General features: G+C 38.3%; 1 protein-coding gene across 1 annotated transcript in view; it reads right to left on the bottom strand.

Annotated features, from left to right (window-relative positions):
* The window catches only part of EXOC5 (exocyst complex component 5), a 182,228-nt gene that overhangs the window by 151,704 nt on the left and 6,221 nt on the right, over nucleotides 1-24,303 (bottom strand). The window contains exon 2 of the mRNA XM_053697327.1: nucleotides 3,092-3,186. Within this exon, the coding sequence (XP_053553302.1) occupies nucleotides 3,092-3,186 (95 nt within the window). The remainder of the gene's footprint in view (nucleotides 1-3,091; nucleotides 3,187-24,303) is intronic.

Raw genomic sequence — 24,303 nt, 5'->3', positions numbered from 1 at the left:
GATCCGGTCCCGGATCGGGGGCTATCCCTTCATGCTGTTTTGGTAGCAGTGGTAGGCTTCTTGGCCTGCTTACCCTTGTTCCAGCCTTGCATTGGTTTCCAGGCTGGTTTGGGTTGTGAAGTATTACCCTCTTGCTTAGAGGATACAGAATTAGAGACTGGTCCGTTTCTGCGAAAGGGACGAAAATTAGGCTTATTATTAGCCTTAAAAGACCTATCCTGTGGGAGGGCGTGGCCCTTTCCCCCAGTGATGTCTGAAATAATCTCTTTCAAATCAGGTCCAAATAATGTTTTACCTTTGAAAGGAATGTTAAGCAATTTTGTCTTGGAAGACACATCCGCTGACCAAGACTTTAGCCAAAGCACTCTGCGCGCCACGACAGCAAACCCTGAATTTTTCGCCGCTAATCTAGCTAATTGCAAAGCGGCATCTAAAACAAAAGAGTTAGCCAATTTAAGTGCTTGAACTCTGTCCATAACCTCCACATACGAAGATTCTTTACTGAGCGATTTTTCTAGTTCCTCGAACCAGAAACACGCTGCCGTAGTGACAGGAACAATGCATGAAATTGGTTGTAGAAGGTAACCTTGCTGTACAAAAATCTTTTTAAGCAAACCCTCTAATTTCTTATCCATAGGATCTTTGAAAGCACAACTATCTTCGATAGGAATAGTAGTGCGTTTGTTTAGAGTAGAAACCGCCCCCTCGACCTTGGGGACTGTCTGCCATAAGTCCTTTCTGGGGTCGACTATAGGAAATAATTTCTTAAATATAGGGGGAGGAACAAAAGGTATGCCGGGCCTTTCCCACTCTTTATTTACTATGTCCGCCACCCGCTTGGGTATAGGAAAAGCATCGGGGGGCACAGGAACCTCTAGGAACTTGTCCATCTTACATAATTTCTCTGGAATGACCAAATTGTCACAATCATCCAGAGTAGATAACACCTCCTTAAGCAGTGCGCGGAGATGTTCTAATTTAAATTTAAATGTCACAACATCAGGTTCAGCTTGATGAGAAATTTTTCCTGAATCTGAAATTTCTCCATCAGACAAAACCTCCCTCATGGCCCCTTGAGATTGGTGTGAGGGTATGTCAGAACAGTTATCATCAGCGTCCTCTTGCTCTACAGTGTTTAAAACAGAGCAATCGCGCTTTCTCTGATAAGTAGGCATTTTGGATAAAAGATTTGCTATGGAGTTATCCATTACAGCCGTTAATTGTTGCATGGTAATAAGTATTGGCGCACTAGATGTACTAGGGGCCTCCTGTGTGGGCATAACTGGTGTAGACACAGTAGGGGATGATGTAGTATCATGTTTACTCCCCTCATTTGAGGAATCATCTTGGGCAATATCATTATCTGTTGCATTACTGTCCTTACTTTGTTTGGACACTATGGCACAATTATCACATAAATTTAAATGGGGAGACACATTGGCTTTCATACATATAGAACATAGCTTATCTGATGGTACAGACATGTTAAACAGGCTTAAACTTGTCAACAAAGCACAAAAAACGTTTTAAAATAAAACCGTTACTGTCACTTTAAATTTCAAACTGAAAACACTTTATTACTGAATATGTGAAAAAGTATGAAGGAATTGTTCAAAATTCACCAAAATTTCACCACAGTGTCTTAAAGCATTAAAAGTATTGCACACCAAATTTCAGAGCCGTTTTTACATTTAACCCCTATACAGTCCCAGAATGAGGCTCTGTCTATAACTAGAAAGGCCCCCATCTGAAAAAGGTGTCCAACACAGTGCCTGCCGTTTTTCTAAACGTTCCCCAAGATTATAATACCAATAATTAGTTAGAATCTGCATAATATGCCTAGTAAAGCAATTGTTTTAGCCCAGAAAAATGTCTACCAGTTTTTAAGCCCTTTTTGAAGCCCTTTATTCTTTTATGTTTAACTAAGAAAATGGCTTACCGGTCCCCATGAGGGGAAATGACAGCCTTCCAGCATTACATGGTCTTGTTAGAAATATGGCTAGTCATACCTTAAGCAGAAAAGACTGCTAACTGTTTCCCCCAACTGAAGTTACTTCATCTCAACAGTCCTGTGTGGAAACAGCAATCGATTTTAGTTACTATCTGCTAAAATTATCTTCCTCTTACAAACAGAAATCTTCATCCTTTTCTGTTTCAGAGTAAATAGTACATACCAGCACTATTTTAAAATAACAAACACTTGATAGAAGAATAAAACTACATTTAAACACCAAAAAACTCAACCATCTCCGTGGAGATGTTGCCTGTGCAACGGCAAAGAGAATGACTGGGGTGGGCGGAGCCTAGGAGGGATCATGTGACCAGCTTTGCTGGGACTCTTTGCCATTTCCTGTTGGGGAAGAGAATATCCCACAAGTAAGGATGACGCCGTGGACCGGACACACCAATGTTGGAGAAATAAAGCTAATTAAATTGATATTATTAGGGTAATCATTATTTCTCTCATTCCAATAAAATACAGCTGAAAAGTTGATCAACTATGAACCTATTAAACTTGAGAGTTCACCTCCCAATAATTTCAATGATCTATCTATGTATTTTTAAAGGTATATAAATCAGTAATTTTCTGATATAACTGGAAACATAATCTGAAAAGGTATTACTCTAAAAATGAAACCATTATGTAGAAAACCATGATTTAAATAGATTTAAAGTAAGCCTTACTGTTAGTGATTTAAATCAATTTGATATAAATCAAATCTTCTCTCATTACCACTTTACTGTAACAAAGAGGATTTGCCCATTGCAAAATTTTGGCATCTTGTTTACTCAAACAATTGAATGTCGATTTCACTTTTCCTGTTCTGATCGCCTGGAAATCTCAAGGGGAAGAAATGCAGCTCAGTGATCTTACGCAAACACTAGATTTATAGCTCTTCACTTAGATTGAAATAAAATTTAAAAAAAAAATCATAATTGATATAATATAATCAGAAATCCTTTCAGGAGGAATATTTTCAATATAGAATATATTTCTAATTCCAGGAACAATTTTGGATTAATTCAAAGCTCTTAAAACTGCTACAAGAATTCAACTGGGTTTATATTTATTAAAATGTTTGAACTGCACCTTTTCGGATCGAAAGCTTCGCTCCCACCTCGGGATCCTCCTCCTGGTGTCCGCCATGCCAGCCGCTCAATATATTCATCAGCAACAAATGGCTCCTAGATCGAGAAAGAGAGGATAAAGTTTATTGCTAACTAAAACAGATTTGATGAAAAACAGAAACCCAGGTTTTGGGTTTGTGTCCAGCGTGTTTATACACAGCGAATTTAAAAGCTCAGTAACCGCCAAACATTCTCCAGTAATCACATTAGACACGTAAAAGCAGCCAAGTGCATCAGAACATGCAGCAGCAGGCGATATAAACGAATTACAACTTTCTAAAAACGCGCGTCTACTTTACACACAAAAACATAAAATAAAGTTACTGTTATGCATGCATACTTGGTATTTGTGATAGCTTATATTAGAACCATTATAGGGTAACCAATATCAACCATTAGAGATTTTCTTAACGCTTTAAAATTAAATGCTATGTTTTTCAGGAGAAACCTCAGTTTTAGAGGATATTGTGATTTTTATTTAATTTTTGCACCTTTTAAGATAAGGCTGGAGCATAATTTGGGGTACTGCCCTGACCACACATATGGTCTGACAAAGAAATAATACAAACCTAGCTGGCTCATAAACCCCCAAAAATTATTTATTTACACTAAAGCCTAGAACATTTTCACACTAAAATATTTTAATGGGGAAGGTGAGAATTAGATTAAAGGGACACTGTACCCAAAAATTTTCTTTCGTGATTCAGATAGAGCATGCAATTTTAAACAACTTTCTAATTTACTCCTATTATCAAATGTTCTTTATTCTCTTGGTATCTTTATTTGAAATGCAAGAATGTAAGTTTAGATGCCGGCCCATTTTTGGTGAACAACCTAGGTTGTCATTGCTGATTGGTGGATAAATTCATCCACCAATCAAAAACTGCTGTCCAAAAGAAAAAAAAGCTTAGATGCCTTCTTTTTCATATAAAGATAGCAAAAGAACGAAGAAAAATTGATAATAGGAGTAAATTAGAAAGCTGTTTAAAATGTCATGCTCTATCTGAATAACAAAAAAAAATTTTTTGGGTACAGTGTCCCTTTAACTATATTTGTATATAGAGCACATCTGTTAACACATTTCACCTGTGTCACTTCTCTAAGTGATGTTATAAAAAAATGTAAAAACTTGCTAAGTTGCTAAATATCCCACTATACAGAGCACCTTGTTACTGAGCTAAATATCCCACTATACAGAGCACCTTGTTACTGAACTAAATATCACACACTATACAGAGCACCTTGTTACTGAGCTAAATATCACACTATACAGAGCACCTTGTTACTGAGCTAAATATCACACTATACAGAGCACCTTGTTACTGAGCTAAATATCACACTATACAGAGCACCTTGTTACTGAGCTAAATATCACACTATACAGAGCATCTTGTTACTGAGCTAAATATCACACTATACAGAGCACCTTGTTACTGAGCTAAATATCACACTATACAGAGCACCTTGTTACTGAGCTAAATATCACACTATACAGAGCACCTTGTTACTGAGCTAAATATCACACTATACAGAGCACCTTGTTACTGAGCTAAATATCACACTATACAGAGCACCTTGTTACTGAGCTAAATATCACACTATACAGAGCACCTTGTTACTGAGCTAAATATCACACTATACAGAGCACCTTGTTACTGAACTAAATATCCCACTATACAGAGCACCTTGTTACTGAACTAAATATCCCACTATACAGAGCACCTTGTTACTGAACTAAATATCCCACTATACAGAGCACCTTGTTACTGAACTAAATATCCCACACACTATACAGAGCACCTTGTTACTGAACTAAATATCACACACTATACAGAGCACCTTGTTACTGAACTAAATATCACACACTATACAGAGCACCTTGTTACTGAGCTAAATATCCCACTATACAGAGCACCTTGTTACTGAGCTAAATATCCCACTATACAGAGCACCTTGATACTGAGCTAAATATCCCACTATACAGAGCACCTTGTTACTGAGCTAAATATCACATTATACAGAGCACCTTGTTACTGAGCTAAATATCACACTATACAGAGCACCTTGTTACTGTACTAAATATCACACTATACAGAGCACCTTGTTACTGAACTAAATATCACACACTATACAGAGCACCTTGCTACTGAATTAAATATCACACACTATACAGAGCACCTTGTTACTGAACTAAATATCACACACTATACAGAGCACCTTGTTACTGAACTAAATATCACACTATACAGAGCACCTTTTTACTGAACTAAATATCACACACTATACAGAGCACCTTGTTACTGTACTAAATATCACACACTATACAGAGCACCTTGTTACTGAACTAAATATATTATACAGAGCACCTTGTTACTGTACTAAATATCACACTATACAGAGCACCTTGTTACTGAACTAAATATCACACTATACAGAGCACCTTGTTACTGAACTAAATATCACACTATACAGAGCACCTTGTTACTGAGCTAAATATCACACACTATACAGAGCACCTTGTTACTGAACTAAATATCACACACTATACAGAGCACCTTGTTACTGAGCTAAATATCACACACTATACAGAGCACCTTGTTACTGAACTAAATATCACACACTATACAGAGCACCTTGTTACTGTACTAAATATCACACTATACAGAGCACCTTGTTACTGTACTAAATATCACACTATACAGAGCACCTTGTTACTGAACTAAATATCACACTATACAGAGCACCTTGTTACTGAACTAAATATCACACTATACAGAGCACCTTGTTACTGAGCTAAATATCACACTATACAGAGCACCTTGTTACTGAACTAAATATCACACTATACAGAGCCCCTTGTTACTGAGATAAATATCACACTATACAGAGCACCTTGTTACTGAACTAAATATCACACTATACAGAGCACCTTGTTACTGAACTAAATATCACACTATACAGAGCACCTTGTTATTGTACTAAAAATCACACTATACAGAGCACCTTGTTACTGAGCTAAATATCACATTATACAGAGCACCTTGTTACTGAACTAAATATCACATTATACAGAGCACCTTGTTACTGAACTAAATATCACACACTATACAGAGCACCTTGTTACTGAACTAAATATCACACACTATACAGAGCACCTTGTTACTGAACTAAATATCACACACTATACAGAGCACCTTGTTACTGAACTAAATATCACACACTATACAGAGCACCTTGTTACTGTACTAAATATCACACACTATACAGAGCACCTTGTTACTGAACTAAATATATTATACAGAGCACCTTGTTACTGAACTAAATATCATATTATACAGAGCACCTTGTTACTGTACTAAATATCACACTATACAGAGCACCTTGTTACTGAACTAAATATCACACTATACAGAGCACCTTGTTACTGAGCTAAATATCACACTATACAGAGCACCTTGTTACTGAGCTAAATATCACACTATACAGAGCACCTTGTTACTGTACTAAATATCATATTATACAGAGCACCTTGTTACTGTACTAAATATCACACTATACAGAGCACCTTGTTACTGAACTAAATATCACACTATACAGAGCACCTTGTTACGGAGCTAAATATCACACTATACAGAGCACCTTGTTACTGAACTAAATATCACACACTATACAGAGCACCTTGTTACTGTACTAAATATCACACTATACAGAGCACCTTGTTACTGAGCTAAATATCACACTATACAGAGCACCTTGTTACTGAACTAAATATCACACTATACAGAGCACCTTGTTACTGAGCTAAATATCACACTAAACAGAGCACCTTGTTACTGAGCTAAATATCACACTATACAGAGCACCTTGTTACTGAACTAAATATCACAATATACAGAGCACCTTGTTACTGAGCTAAATATCACACTATACAGAGCACCTTGTTACTGAGCTAAATATCACATTATACAGAGCACCTTGTTACTGAGCTAATTATCACACTATACAGAGCACCTTGTTACTGAGCTAAATATCACACTATACAGAGCACCTTGTTACTGAGCTAAATATCACACTATACAGAGCACCTTGTTACTGAGCTAAATATCACACTATACAGAGCACCTTGTTACTGAGCTAAATATCACATTATACAGAGCACCTTGTTACTGAGCTAAATATCACACTATACAGAGCCCCTTGTTACTGAACTAAATATCACACTATACAGAGCCCCTTGTTACTGAGCTAAATATCACACTATACACAGCACCTTGTTACTGAACTAAATATCACACTATACAGAGCACCTTGTTACTGAACTAAATATCACACACTATACAGAGCACCTTGTTACTGAACTAAATATCACACACTATACAGAGCACCTTGTTACTGAACTAAATATCACACTATACAGAGCACCTTGTTATTGTACTAAAAATCACACTATACAGAGCACCTTGTTACTGAGCTAAATATCACATTATACAGAGCACCTTGTTACTGAACTAAATATCACATTATACAGAGCACCTTGTTACTGAACTAAATATCACACACTATACAGAGCACCTTGTTACTGAACTAAATATCACACACTATACAGAGCACCTTGTTACTGAACTAAATATCACACACTATACAGAGCACCTTGTTACTGAACTAAATATCACACACTATACAGAGCACCTTGTTACTGTACTAAATATCACACACTATACAGAGCACCTTGTTACTGAACTAAATATATTATACAGAGCACCTTGTTACTGTACTAAATATCATATTATACAGAGCACCTTGTTACTGTACTAAATATCACACTATACAGAGCACCTTGTTACTGAACTAAATATCACACTATACAGAGCACCTTGTTACGGAGCTAAATATCACACTATACAGAGCACCTTGTTACTGAACTAAATATCACACACTATACAGAGCACCTTGTTACTGTACTAAATATCACACTATACAGAGCACCTTGTTACTGAACTAAATATCACACTATACAGAGCACCTTGTTACTGAGCTAAATATCACACTATACAGAGCACCTTGTTACTGAACTAAATATCACACTATACAGAGCACCTTGTTACTGAACTAAATATCACACTAAACAGAGCACCTTGTTACTGAGCTAAATAGCACACTATACAGAGCACCTTGTTACTGAGCTAATTATCACACTATACAGAGCACCTTGTTACTGAGCTAAATATCACACTATACAGAGCACCTTGTTACTGAGCTAAATATCACACTATACAGAGCACCTTGTTACTGAGCTAAATATCACACTATACAGAGCACCTTGTTACTGAGCTAAATATCACATTATACAGAGCACCTTGTTACTGAGCTAAATATCACACTATACAGAGCCCCTTGTTACTGAACTAAATATCACACTATACAGAGCCCCTTGTTACTGAGCTAAATATCACACTATACACAGCACCTTGTTACTGAACTAAATATCACACTATACAGAGCACCTTGTTACAGAACTAAATATCACACACTATACAGAGCACCTTGTTACTGTACTAAATATCACACTATACAGAGCACCTTGTTACTGTACCAAAAATCACATTATACAGAGCACCTTGTTACTAAACTAAATATCACATTATATAGAGCACCTTGTTTTTTTTTTTTATATACTTTTATTTATGACCAACAAAGGGTACAATAATACAGAATTGCAAAGCAAAACAACAAATAAATCTTATCATCACATAGTACAATTGACAAAATAAAATACAGACAGTCTGTGGATTATAACCATTGTCTGTGGGTTAAATATTCAACACCTACGACAAATGTAAACCAACATTCCTTATGTACCCGATTTTGGCGTTTTCTAATGTTAAAATACTAAACAATCAAAAACAAAACAAACAAAAAAACTAAATTTATGCTTACCTGATAAATTGATTTCTTCTATGGAAAGACGAGTACACGTATTCATCCTTTACTTGTGGGATATTATCCTTCCCTACAGGAAGTGGCAAAGAGCACCACAGCAGAGCTGTCTATATAGCTCCTCCCTTAGATCCACCCCCCAGTCATTCGACCGAAGGTACAGGAAGAAAAAGGAGAAACTACAAGGTGCAGAGGTGACTGAGTTTAAATAAAAAAAAATACAATCTGTCTTAAAAGGGCGGGCCGTGGACTCGTCTTACCATAGAAGAAATCAATTTATCAGGTAAGCATAAATTTAGTTTTCTTCTATATAGGTAAGACGAGTCCACGGATTCATCCTTTACTTGTGGGATACAATACCAAAGCTACAGGACACGGATGAACGGGAGGGACAAGACAGATGGTTAAACAGAAGGCACCACTGCTTGAAGAACTTTTCTCCCAAATATAGCCTCGGAAGAAGCAAAGGTATCAAATTTGGAAAATTTGGAAAAGGTATGAAGCGAAGACCAAGTCGCAGCCTTACAAATCTGTTCAACAGAAGCATCATTTTTAAAAGCCCATGTGGAAGCCACCGCTCTAGTAGAGTGAGCTGTAATTCTTTCAGGAGGCTGCTGTCCAGCAGTCTCGTATACCAACCGGATGATGCTTTTCAGCCAAAAGGCAAGAGAGGTAGTCGTAGCTTTTTGACCTCTATGTTTTCCAGAATAGACAACAAAGAAAGAAGATGTTTGACGGAAATCTTGGTCGCTGGCAAGTAAAACTTTAAAGCACGAACCACATCCAAGTTGTGCAATAGACGCTCCTTCTTAGAGGAAGGATTAGGACACAGAGAAGGAACAACAATTTCCTGATTAATATTCTTATTATTAACAACCTTAGGAAGGAATCCAGGTTTGGTACGCAAAACCACCTTATCAGCATGGAAAACAAGATAAGGAGAGTCACATTGCAATGCAGATAGTTCAGAAACTCTTTGAGCCGAAGAGATAGCCACTAAAAGCAGAACTTTCCAAGATAGAAGCTTAATATCTATGGAATGCATAGGTTTAAACGGAACCCCTTGAAGAACCTTAAGAACTAAATTCAAACTCCATGGCGGAGCAACAGGTTTAAACACAGGCTTGATTCTAACTAAAGCCTGACAGAACGACTGAACGTCTGGAACATCTGCCAGACGTTTGTACAGTAGAATTGATAAAGCAGATATCTGTCCCTTTAAGGAACTAGCTGATAACCCCTTCTATAATCCTTCTTGGAGAAAGGACAATATCCTAGGAATCCTGATCTTACTCCATGAGTAGCCTTTGGATTTGCACCAATAAAGATATTTACGCCATATCTTGTGATAAATTTTCCTGGTGACAGGCTTCGAGCCTAAATCAAGGTATCTATGACCGACTCAGAGAACCCCCGCTTGGATAAGATCAAGCGTTCAATTTCCAAGCAGTCAGTCGCAGAGAAACAAGATTTGGATGCTGGAACGGACCCTGAATCAGAAGGTCCTGTCTCAGTGGCAGAGTCCATGGTGGAAGAGATGACATGTCCACCAGGTCTGCATACCAAGTCCTGCTTGGCCACGCAGGTGCTATCAAAATCACAGAAGCTCTCTCCTGTTTGATTCTGGCAATCAAACGAGGAAGGAGAGGAAAAGGGGAAAACACATAAGCCAGGTTGAACGACCAGGGTACTGCTAGAGCATCTATCAGTGCTGCCTGAGGATCCCTTGACCTGGACCCGTATCGAGGAAGTTTGGCATTCTGACGAGACGCCATCAGATCCAATTCTGGTGTGCCCCATTGCTGAATCAATTGTGCAAACACCTCCGGATGGAGTTCCCACTCCCCCGGATGAAAAGTCTGACAACTTAAAAAATCCGCTTCCCAGTTCTCCACTCCTGGGATATAGATTGCTGATAGATGGCAAGAGTGAGTCTCTGCCCATTGAATTATTTTGGTAACCTCTATCATCGCTAGAGAACTCCTTGTTCCCCCTTGATAATTGATATATGCTACAGTCGTGATATTGTCCGACTGGAACCTTATGAATCTGGCCGATGCCAGCTGATGCCACGCCTGAAGAACGTTGAATATCGCTCTCAGTTCTAGAATATTCATCGCGAGGAGAGCCTCCTTTTGAGTCCACAATCCCTGTGCTTTCAGGGAATTCCAGACTGCACCCCAACCCAATAGGCTCGCGTCCGTTGTCACTATGACCCACGCTGGCCTGCGGAAACACATTCCCGTGGACAGATGATCCCGTGACAACCACCAAAGAAGAGAGTCTCTGGTCTCTTGGTCCAGATTTATCTGAGGAGATAAATCTGCATAATCCCCATTCCACTGTTTGAGCATGCAAAGTTGCAGTGGTCTGAGAAGCAAGCGAGCATTGCCGCTACCATTAAACCGATTACCTCCATACACTGAGCCACTGACGGCTGAGGAATGGAATGAAGAGCTCGGCAGATGGATACAATCTTTGATTTCCTGACCTCCGTTAGAAAAATTTTCATGTCCACTGAATCTATCAGAGTTCCCAAGAATGGAACTCTTGCGAGAGGGATAAGTGAACTCTTTTGTACGTTCACCTTCCACCCGTGAGATCTTAGAAAAGCCAACACAATGTCCGTGTGAGACTTGGCTAATTGGTAAGTTGACGCCTAGATTAAGATATCGTCCAGATAAGGCGCCACAGCTATGCCCGCCAGAAGGGACCCTAGCACCTTTGTGAAAATTTGGGGAGCCGTGGCCAAACCGAAGGGAAGAGCCACAAACTGGTAATGCTTGTCGAGAAAGGCGAACCTGAGGAACTGGTGATGATCTTTGTGGATAGGAATGTGTAGATACGCATCCTTTAAGTACACGGTGGTCATATATTGACCCTCCTGGATCATTGGCAAAATAGACCGAATGGTCTCCATCTTGAAAGATGGGACTCTGAGGAATTTGTTTAGGATCTTGAGATCTAAAATTGGTCTGAAGGTTCCCTCTTTTTTGGGAACCACAAACAGATTGGAGTAAAACCCCTGCCCCAGTTCTGCTTTCGGAACTGGGCGGATTACTCCCATGGTATATAGGTCTTCTACACAGCGTAAGAACGCCTCTCTTTTTGTCTGGTTTGCAGACAATTGAGAAAGATAGAATCTCCCCCTTGGAGGAGAATCTTTGAAATCCAGAAGATACCCCTGGGTTACAATTTCTAAAGCCCAGGAGTCCTGAACGTCTCTTGCCCAAGCCTGAGCAAAGAAAGAAAGTCTGCCCCCTACTAGATCCGGTCCCGGATCGGGGGCTACCCCTTCATGCTGTCTTGGTGGCAGCAGTGGGCATCTTGGCCTGTTTACCTTTGTTCCAAGTCTGGTTAGGTCTCCAGACTGACTTGGATTGAGCAAAATTCCCCTCTTGCTTTGCGGCAGGGAAGAGGTAGAGGGACCACCTTTGAAGTTTCGAAAAGGAACGAAAATTATTTTGTTTTGTCCTCATCTTATTTGTCTAATCCTGAGGAAGGGCATGGCCTTTCCCTCCAGTCTGAAATTATCTCTTTCAGTTAAGGCCCGAATAGGGTCTTACCCTTGAAAGGAATGGATAAAAGCTTAGCTTTTGATGACACATCAGCAGACCAGGACTTAAGCCATAACGCTCTACACACTAAAATGGCAAAACCTGAATTCTTTGCCGCTAATTTAGCCAATTGAAAAGCGGCATCTGTAATGAAATAATTAGCTAGCTTGAGAGCCCCAATTCTATCCAGAATATTATCTAATGGGGTCTCAACCTGAAGAGCCTCTTCCAGAGCCTCAAACCAAAAGGACGCTGCAGTAGTTACAGGAACAATGCACGCTATAGGTTGGAGAAGAAAACCTTGATGAACAAATATTTTCTTCAGGAGACCCTCTAATTTTTTATCCATAGGATCTTTGAAAGCACAACTGTCCTCAATAGGTATAGTTGTACATTTAGCCAGGGTAGAAATAGCTCCCTCCACCTTAGGGACCGTCTGCCACGAGTCCCGCACGGCGTCTGATATGGGAAACATTTTCTTAAAAGTAGGAGGGGGAGCGAACGGAATACCTGGTCTATCCCACTCCTTAGTAACAATTTCCAAAATCCTCTTAGGGACTGGAAAAACCATCAGTGTAGGCAGGAACCTCTAGGAATTTGTCCATTTTACACAATTTCTCTGGAACTACAATAGGGTCTCAATCATCCAGTGTCGCTAAAACCTCCCTGAGCAATAAGCGGAGGTGTTCTAGTTTAAATTTAAAAGCCGTCATATCTGAATCTGTCTGAGGGAACATATTTCCTAAGTCAGAAATCTCTCCCTCAGCCACCAAATCTCTCACTTCAGAACATTGTGAGGGTACATCAGATATAGCTAATAAAGCGTCAGAGGGCTCAGCGTTTGTTCTCACACCAGACCTACTGCGCTTTCACTGCAACCCCGGCAGCTTAGATAAAACCTCAGTGAGGGTAGTATTCATAACTGCGGCCATATATTGCAGGGTGAAAGAATTAGACGCACTAGAAGTACTTGGCGTCGCTTGTGCGGACGTTAACGGTTGTGACACTTGGGGAGAATTAGATGGCATAACCTGATTCTCTTCTGACTGAGAATCATCCTGCAACATACTTTTAGTAGCTAAAATATGTTCTTTACAATTTATTGACCATTCAGTGCATGAGGGACACATTCTAAGTGGAGGTTCCACAATGGCTTCTAAACATATTAAACATTGACTTTCCTCAATGTCAGACATGTTGAACAGGCTAGTAATGACTACAAACAAGCATGAAAACACTTTATTTAGTGAAAAAAATAATCTTAAAAAACGGTACTGTGCCTTTAAGAGAAAAAAAAGCATACACATTCTGCAAAACAGCCTAAACATGCACCAAATTTTTCAAAATTTTGTATGTAGACACACAATAGGTAGTTAAGATTGCACCACAATTTTTTTTTAACAATTAACCCCTTAATATCCAAACCGGATCGAAAATAGGCCCAGATCCGGAAAAAAAAAACCTCAGCACCTTGACACAGCCCTGCTTTGGCCCTACCTGCCCTCAGGGATAAAAAGTGTGGGGTAAAAGCTTCAATTTGGCCCAAAATATACACCAGGGCCCTCAGGAGTTAGAGCTTGCTGTACAAAACTAACTGCGCATCTGAGGCGCAAAAATAGGCCCCGCCCATCTCACTCGATGTTTCCTCAGCCTTAAAGAACCGCACCAGAGCGGTTATAACTAGCCATGTGGGTTCTAAGACCCAAAAATTAAGCCATGTGTGCCCTAATAAAGTTGCCCAAAACGTTTATTGCCCACAAAAAACGTTAAAGCACTCCCATCCAAAAAACGTTTGCTCACAAACATTTGCCATTCAGTGTCAACCATATATGTAATTGGCCCCATATGCAAGCTAAGTAATGCCCTTCTTTTAGCTCTAGGATTACTGCTTACCCTTACCCTCCTGGGTATAATGCCAGCCTTTCTGAAATACACAGTCTCTCCAGAAAAAATATGACTGAACATACCTCATTGCTGCATAGCATGAAACCGTTCCTCACACTGAAGTTTCCTGTACTCCTCAGCCTCTGTGGGAACAGCAATGGACCTTAGTTACAAATGCTAAGATCATCATCCTCTAGGCAGCAGTCTTCATCCATCTGCTGCCTGAGAGTAAATAGTACAAACCGGTACCATTTAAAATAAACTCTTGCTTGAAGAAATTAAAAACTAATATTTTATCACCTCTTTCACTTTACCCTTCCTAGTACTTAGAGTAGGCAAAGAGAATGACTGGGGGGTGGCGCTAAGGGAGGAGCTATATAGACAGCTCTCTCAGGACTCGTCTTACCTATATAGAAGAAAAAGGAATATTCACTCTCTCTCCCCATCCTTCTTGCCCCCCCCCCTCCCCCAGCTGTCCTTTTACAAAGGACAGATATAGATCTATATCAAATCTATTATGTCTGTAAATTTAAAAGGATAAGTAAGTACATTTTGTTCTCTTTCTGATAGGGCATTCAGGAACAGGGACCACTTTAAGAAATTTGTCTTGATCAGCTCTTTCATACAATAAGGAGTCCAGTTTTTCTATTATACATTGTTTCTTGATAAAACTAACTATCTAAATTTAGGCTCCCGAATAGTTTTCTGAAAATTATGTATCTAGTCGACAATATGATTAAGTTAATTATTTTCTTTCCTCCAGCCGGATTCCATTTATCTACAAGAAATATTATATAATTTATAATATAAATTTTCTATTTTTAGAGTTCTTTTGTGCCAAAATTCCACCTTTAGCCAAAACTGATATATTTTTAGGCATTCCCATAAGAGAATATCTGCTGCCTGTAGGTGGCACTTACTCGCTTGCTGAATTCTAGGTTTTTCCATTTAAACCCTTTACGTGGCGTATAATAAGATTGATAAATAATTTTTAAATGAGACTCCCTCAAGGTAGCAGATAGTGTTCTTTCTACTATTATAATTTACTTTTAACTGCGTTCACCGTCTACTCTCTTGTCTCTAAAGTAGGGTGACCATTTCCCAGCTAAATACTGAAGATTCCTTTCCCCTCCTTGCGCCAGTATAACTTTGTACCAAGGTGAGATGGCGCGAATCCCTTGTCTAGAAAAAAACATCCATTGATCTAGGATACCCCAATTCCAATCTGACACATATTTAGTTATTAACTCTTTAGCAAGGTGTCTAACTTGTAAGTACGCGTAAAAATCTTTGTTGGGTAAGCCATATTCAAGTTTCAGAGAGTCGAAAGGCCTTTAAAATATGAGTTTGCATATCATAAAACTGATAGATATATCTTAGTCCCTTGCTCTTCCAAACACTAAATACAGTAGAAAATAATCCTTCTGGGAACTCCGGGTTTCCCTTTATCATTAAATAATTGGAAACTGGGTATTTCAGATCCAGTTTCCCACAGATTTTCTGCCAGGCCCATATTGGGGAAACTATGGTTTTTAGCCATTTTATTTCATGCGGGAGTTAACCGCTTGAATATGGACTATGGATGTAGGATAATATGGGTAAGCCAGACTTTCATCTATCGCTAAGTCTGTAAAATAGGATTTTCCACAGAACCATTCTATGACTATTTTACTTAGACCCACTAAATTATATAATTCAAGATCAGGGAGTGATAGGCCACTATTCTTTCTCACTTGGAAGAGTTTTTATACGCTATTCTTGGTTTCTTACTCTGCCAGAGGAAGTTAACAACTACTTTATAAAAAAAAAATATTTTGTTTCTTTTTAATAATATAGGGATATTCTGTATTATATATAACATTTTCGGAGAGATCATTTTGATCAGACTAACTCTGCCTGATAAAGACAGTGGGAATTTCTCCCAACTTCTAAAATCTTCATTCACCCTGTCCAAGACAGGAAGTATATTTAATTTATACCATTCGTCAGAGTTTAATGATATTCTAATACCAATATATCTAAAAGAATGAAGGACTTCTTTAAAAGGTATATTTTTAGCTGATTCCGCCTTTCTGACAATCCATACTATCTCAGATTTAGAAGTATTTACCTTATAACCCGAGAAAGAGCTAAAAACATTGTTTGTATTCAGTAATCTAGGAACATTGCTCTTTGTGTCCCTCAAAAAAAAAAATCAATAAGTCATCGGCGTAGAGTGCTATTCTCGCCTCAGTTTTCCCTATTCAAATTCATTCGATTTCTTCTCTAATCGCTATTGCCAGAGGCTCTATAGCTTAAATAGTAGCGGAGAGAGGAGGCAACCAAGCTGCGTTCTTCTGCCTAGGACAATGTCATCTGATATACAGAGCACCTTGTTACTGAGCTAAATATCACACTATACAGAGCACCTTGTTACTGAGCTAAATATCACACTATACAGAGCACCTTGTTACTGAGCTAAATATCACATTATACAGAGCACCTTGTTACTGAGCTAATTATCACACTATACAGAGCACCTTGTTACTGAGCTAAATATCACACTATACAGAGCACCTTGTTACTGTACCAAATATCACACTATACAGAGCACCTTGTTACTGAGCTAAATATCACACTATACAGAGCACCTTGTTACTGTACCAAATATCACACTATACAGAGCACCTTGTTACTGAGCTAAATATCACAATATACAGAGCACCTTGTTACTGAGCTAAATATCACACTATACAGAGCACCTTGTTACTGAGCTAAATATCACACTATACAGAGCACCTTGTTACTGAGCTAAATATCACAATATACAGAGCACCTTGTTACTGAGCTAAATATCACACTATACAGAGCACCTTGTTACTGAGCTAAATATCACACTATACAGAGCACCTTGTTACTGAACTAAATATCACACTATACAGAGCACCTTGTTACTGAGCTAAATATCACACTATACAGAGCACCTTGTTACTGAGCTAAATATCACACTATACAGAGCACCTTGTTACTGAACTAAATATCACACTATACAGAGCACCTTGTTACTGAACTAAATATCACACTATACAGAGCACCTTGTTACTGAGCTAAATATCACACACTATACAGAGCACCTTGTTACTGAGCTAAATATCACACTATACAGAGCACCTTGTTACTGAGCTAAATATCACACTATACAGAGCACCTTGTTACTGAGCTAAATATCACACTATACAGAGCACCTTGTTACTGAACTAAATATCACACTATACAGAGCACCTTGTTACTGAACTAAATATCACACTATACAGAGCACCTTGTTACTGAGCTAAATATCACACTATACAGAGCACCTTGTTACTGAACTAAATATCACACTATACAGAGCACCTTGTTACTGAACTAAATATCACACACTATACAGAGCACCTTGTTACTGAGCTAAATATCACACACTATACAGAGCACCTTGTTACTGAACTAAATATCACACACTATACAGAGCACCTTGTTACTGAACTAAATATCACACACTATACAGAGCACCTTGTTATTGAGCTAAATATCACATTATACAGAGCACCTTGTTACTGAGCTAAATATCACACTATACAGAGCACCTTGTTACTGAGCTAAATATCACACTATACAGAGCACCTTGTTACTGAGCTAAATATCACACTATACAGAGCACCTTGTTACTGAACTAAATATCACAATATACAGAGCACTTTGTTACTGAGCTAAATATCACACTATACAGAGCACCTTGTTACTGAGCTAAATATCACACTATATAGAGCACCTTGTTACTGAGCTAAATATCACATTATACAGAGCACCTTGTTACTGAGCTAAATATCACACTATACAGAGCACCTTGTTACTGAACTAAATATCACAATATACAGAGCACTTTGTTACTGAGCTAAATATCACACTATACAGAGCACCTTGTTACTGAGCTAAATATCACACTATATAGAGCACCTTGTTACTGAGCTAAATATCACACTATACAGAGCACCTTGTTACTGAACTAAATATCACACTATACAGAGCACCTTGTTACTGAGCTAAATATCACAATATACAGAGCACCTTGTTACTGAGCTAAATATCACACTATACAGAGCACCTTGTTACTGAACTAAATATCACAATATACAGAGCACCTTGTTACTGAACTAAATATCACACACTATACAGAGCACCTTGTTACTGAGCTAAATATCACACTATACAGAGCACCTTGTTACTGAGCTAAATATCCCACTATACAGAGCACCTTGTTACTGAGCTAAATATCACACTATAGAGAGCACCTTGTTACTGAGCTAAATATCACACTATAGAGAGCACCTTGTTACTGAGCTAAATATCACACTATACAGAGCACCTTGTTACTGAACTAAATATCACACTATACAGAGCACCTTGTTACTGAGCTAAATATCACACACTATACAGAGCACCTTGTTACTGAGCTAAATATCACACTATACAGAGCACCTTGTTACTGAGCTAAATATCACACTATACAGAGCACCTTGTTACTGAACTAAATATCACACACTATACAGAACACCTTGTTACTGAACTAAATATCACACACTATACAGAGCACCTTGTTACTAAGCTGAATATCACACTATACAGAGCACCTTGTTACTGAACTAAATATCACACACTATACAGAACACCTTGTTACTGAACTAAATATCACACACTATACAGAGCACCTTGTTACTGAACTAAATATCACACACTATACAGAACACCTTGTTACTGAACTAAATATCACAATATACAGAGCACCTTGTTACTGAGCTAAATATCACACTATACAGAGCACCTTGTTACTGAACTAAATATCACACTATACAGAGCACCTTGTTACTGAACTAAATATCACACTATACAGAGCACCTTGTTACTGAACTAAATATCACACTATACAGAGCACCCTGTTACTGAACTAAATATCACACTATACAGAGCACCCTGTTACTGAACTAAATATCACACTATACAGAGCACCTTGTTACTGAGCTAAATATCACACTATACAGAGCACCTTGTTACTGAGCTAAATATCACACTATACAGAGCACCTTGTTACTGAGCTAAATATCACACTATACAGAGCACCTTGTTACTGAGCTAAATATCACACTATACAGAGCACCTTGTTACTGAGCTAAATATCACACTATACAGAGCACCCTGTTACTGAACTAAATATCACACTATACAGAGCACCTTGTTACTGTACTAAATATCACACACTATACAGAGCACCTTGTTACTGTACTAAATATCACACACTATACAGAGCACCTTGTTACTGAACTAAATATCACACACTATACAGAGCACCTTGTTACTGAACTAAATATCACACACTATACAGAGCACCTTGTTACTGAACTAAATATCACACACTATACAGAGCACCTTGTTACTGAACTAAATATCACACACTATACAGAGCACCTTGTTACTGAACTAAATATCACACACTATACAGAGCACCTTGTTACTGAACTAAATATCACACACTATACAGAGCACCTTGTTACTGTACTAAATATCACACACTATACAGAGCACCTTGTTACTGAACTAAATATCACACACTATACAGAGCACCTTGTTACTGAACTAAATATCACACACTATACAGAGCACCTTGTTACTGAACTAAATATCACACACTATACAGAGCACCTTGTTACTGAACTAAATATCACACACTATACAGAGCACCTTGTTACTGAACTAAATATCACACACTATACAGAGCACCTTGTTACTGAACTAAATATCACACACTATACAGAGCACCTTGTTACTGAACTAAATATCACACACTATACAGAGCACCTTGTTACTGAGCTAAATATCACACTATACAGAGCACCTTGTTACTGAGCTAAATATCACACTATACAGAGCACCTTGTTACTGAGCTAAATATCACACTATACAGAGCACCTTGTTACTGAGCTAAATATCACACTATACAGAGCACCTTGTTACTGAGCTAAATATCACATTATACAGAGCACCTTGTTACTGAGCTAAATATCACACTATACAGAGCACCTTGTTACTGAGCTAAATATCACACTATACAGAGCACCTTGTTACTGAGCTAAATATCACACTATACAGAGCACCTTGTTACTGAGCTAAATATCACACTATACAGAGCACCTTGTTACTGAGCTAAATATCACACTATACAGAGCACCTTGTTACTGAGCTAAATATCACACTATACAGAGCACCTTGTTACTGAGCTAAATATCACATTATACAGAGCACCTTGTTATTGAGCTAAATATCACACTATACAGAGCACCTGGTTACTGAACTAAATATCACACTATACAGAGCCCCTTGTTACTGAACTAAATATCACACTATACAGAGCACCTTGTTACTGAGCTAAATATCACACTATACAGAGCACCTTGTTACTTAACTAAATATCACACTATACAGAGCACCTTGTTACTAAGCTGAATATCACACTATACAGAGCACCTTGTTACTAAGCTGAATATCACACTATACAGAGCACCTTGTTACTGAACTAAATATCACACTATACAGAGCACCTTGTTACTGAGCTAAATATCACACTATACAGAGCACCTTGTTATTGAGCTAAATATCACACTATACAGAGCACCTGGTTACTGAACTAAATATCACACTATACAGAGCACCTTGTTACTGAGCTAAATATCACACTATACAGAGCACCTTGTTATTGAGCTAAATATCACACTATACAGAGCACCTTGTTATTGAGCTAAATATCACACTATACAGAGCACCTGGTTACTGAACTAAATATCACACTATACAGAGCACCTTGTTACTGAGCTAAATATCACACTATACAGAGCACCTTGTTACTGAGCTAAATATCACATTATACAGAGCACCTTGTTACTGAGCTAAATATCACACTATACAGAGCACCTTGTTACTGAGCTAAATATCACATTATACTGAGCACCTTGTTATTGAGCTAAATATCACACTATACAGAGCACCTTGTTACTGAGCTAAATATCACATTATACAGAGCACCTTGTTACTGAGCTAAATATCCCACTATACAGAGCACCTTGTTACTGAGCTAAATATCACACTATACAGAGCACCTTGTTACTGAGCTAAATATCACACTATACAGAGCCCCTTGCAGCTAAACTAAATGTCACCCCAGAAGCAGAACGTTTTTTCACTTTCTGCAATGAGTGTTTTTAGTGTATTTTTTCTGCAGGTCAATTTGAAATTAAATTTTAAATTAGGCAGTTACACTACAACATTGACAGTCATCAATATTTGATTGTCCTCTTCAAACAGCGCTTCACTCTGGCTGCACAATTGTAAGGAAAACTTACACAGTATAGCCAGAGCACAGACCTGTTTAAAGAGAACAGCCGGTTGTGGAGCAGCGCTGCAAAGTGAAAGTGAAACTAAATATCACATTATACAGAGTAGGGATAGACCGATATCGTTTTATCAGGGCCGATACGATACTGATTATTGACCACTACTGCAAAGCTAGACACTAAACAATTTATTCAGTACTCCCTGTTAAGTAGAAAACATAGTGCAGAAAGCATAAGATTTCAGCATATTCTCTTGTTAAACGGCTTCTGTTTTTTTTTTATCAGAGCTCAGACTGCAATGAGCTAACATTCCATTTAGAATGTAAGCAATTAATCACTTAAAAATTCAAAGAGCAAAAATCATATTTAAAAAAATGTTGCATAATATATATATATATTTTCTAAGAAGTGTGGATGGAAAAATGCTACTATTTGTATAGTGTTGCATGAGTATGATTAAAGTGAAGGTAAAGTTATCGTTTACTGAATCAAATATACCATTTCTCCCTATCACCTTATAATAGTCGCTAAGGAATTTATTTTTATTTTTCAAATATTTGTGTTTAAAAAGTAATTTCCAATTCCCTACCGTTTATCGCCCGACTCCTCCCAAGCCCTACTTCCTCCTTAGGCATTCAGCGGTCCCACCCGCTCCCAAATGCGCGTGCACAACCCCAAATTCAATTGCGCATGCGCTAATCGCCGATGGTCCATTCCTATTACTTGACAATGCGCATACCAGGTGGATATCCCCACAGACTACGTCATCTCTCTTTACACATGCCTTCTATAACCTGTTTACACACGCCTTCTTTAACCTGTTTACACACGCCTTCTATAACCTGCTCAAGTTGTCGATGTGCCTTGTTACATGTCTGTACGATCAGAGACAGGAGCTGCATTTATTGCAACGTATTGAAACGTTTCTTAAAAACATCGATCTATTAACTTTGTTTGCCCAATGTACTATAGAATCTATATTACAATTGGGCAAACCGAGTTGACAGGTCAATGTTTTTAAGAAAGTTTCAACGATATCAATAAATGCAGCTCCTGTCTCTGATCGTACAGACAGGTAACAAGGCACATCGACAACTTGAGCAGGTTATAGAAGGCGCGTGTAAACAGGTTATAGAAGGCGTTTGTAAAGAGTGATGACGTAGTCTGTGGGGATATCCACCTGGTAGTAGGAAGCACGCATGCGCGAAATGGGTGCACGCAGGGTTGAGAAACCTATTAAAAAGTCATTAGCATATGCGGTGACGAGTAAAGGGGTGGATGACGTCGGTTGATGGCCGCCTAACGGCCGAAAAATCAGTTGGTTAAAAATAACACGTGATTGAAAGGAAAAAAAAAATATTTTTTACAGGTTGTATTTGGGAACGAATAGAAATCAAATTATAAAGGTAATATATTTAAATATAACGATTTATATCAAATATGATGAATGAAAGTCATATTATTTTTAAACATTTAATGATATTATAGATAGAGATGAGGTTAACTTTACCTTCACTTTAACTCTCTGAGCATTCAAATAAGGATATCAATTCATATAAACGAATGTAAGAGTCTAATGCTCAAATCATTGTGGTGCACACGTATTGTATAATTATCATACAAAATTAAAGAAGATTAAGTGGTTTAAAATAATGACAGCATCCAGCATCGTGGTTTAAAAACTATAAATACAAGACACACAAACAGTTCAAAATATATTTACATATGTTTGCAAATATTAGGACCGGTCCATGTGAAGTACACAAAAAAGTGGTAAATCCAAAGTGATGCTGCAACTGGATATAATAGGACTGATAAGATGGTAAGTAACAGACTGAAAGTATTTTCAAATCATATACTTAGCCCTCTTGGCCACAAAGGTATCACCTCATTGCAAAACCGCCAATGCTACATACTAAATACTTCATTTGTTAATATATGTTATTTCACATGATATCTTCCTAGTGTCTACGTTATGCTAAGTAATATAACTTCTGTATACCGTTCCTAAGTTACTACTTGCTGTTGTTTACAATATGACAAGTGACTATGCACAGTCTTAGTAAAACTCTGTGACGGATTCTCCGGCTACCCCAACTGGGTAGCTCCGCCAAACGGGTCCTGCTTCCTCCCTGCCGACTGCAGCTATGTAGCTGGCAAGTGACCACAGCCTGTAGCCACCCCTGATGCCCAACAGCACCAGTACTCAGGGTCCCACCCTGTGGCAGACTCCGGCTACCCAGACTAGGTAGCTCTGCCAGAGGGTCCTTCCTTTGCCAGGAACAGGCTGCTATGTAGCCCAGGAAAAGTGATTTTAGCTGGAGCTCACCCAAATAACTAGACAGACTAGCCTTCAGGTGAACAAGAACTGATTTTATTGAGAACACACACTCCTTTTA

This window comes from Bombina bombina, chromosome 1 (genome assembly GCF_027579735.1).
Source record: "Bombina bombina isolate aBomBom1 chromosome 1, aBomBom1.pri, whole genome shotgun sequence".
NCBI lineage: Eukaryota > Metazoa > Chordata > Amphibia > Anura > Bombinatoridae > Bombina > Bombina bombina.
The sequence above is the reverse complement of the archived record's forward strand: the minus strand, read 5'-3'. Positions and strand labels throughout refer to the sequence as shown.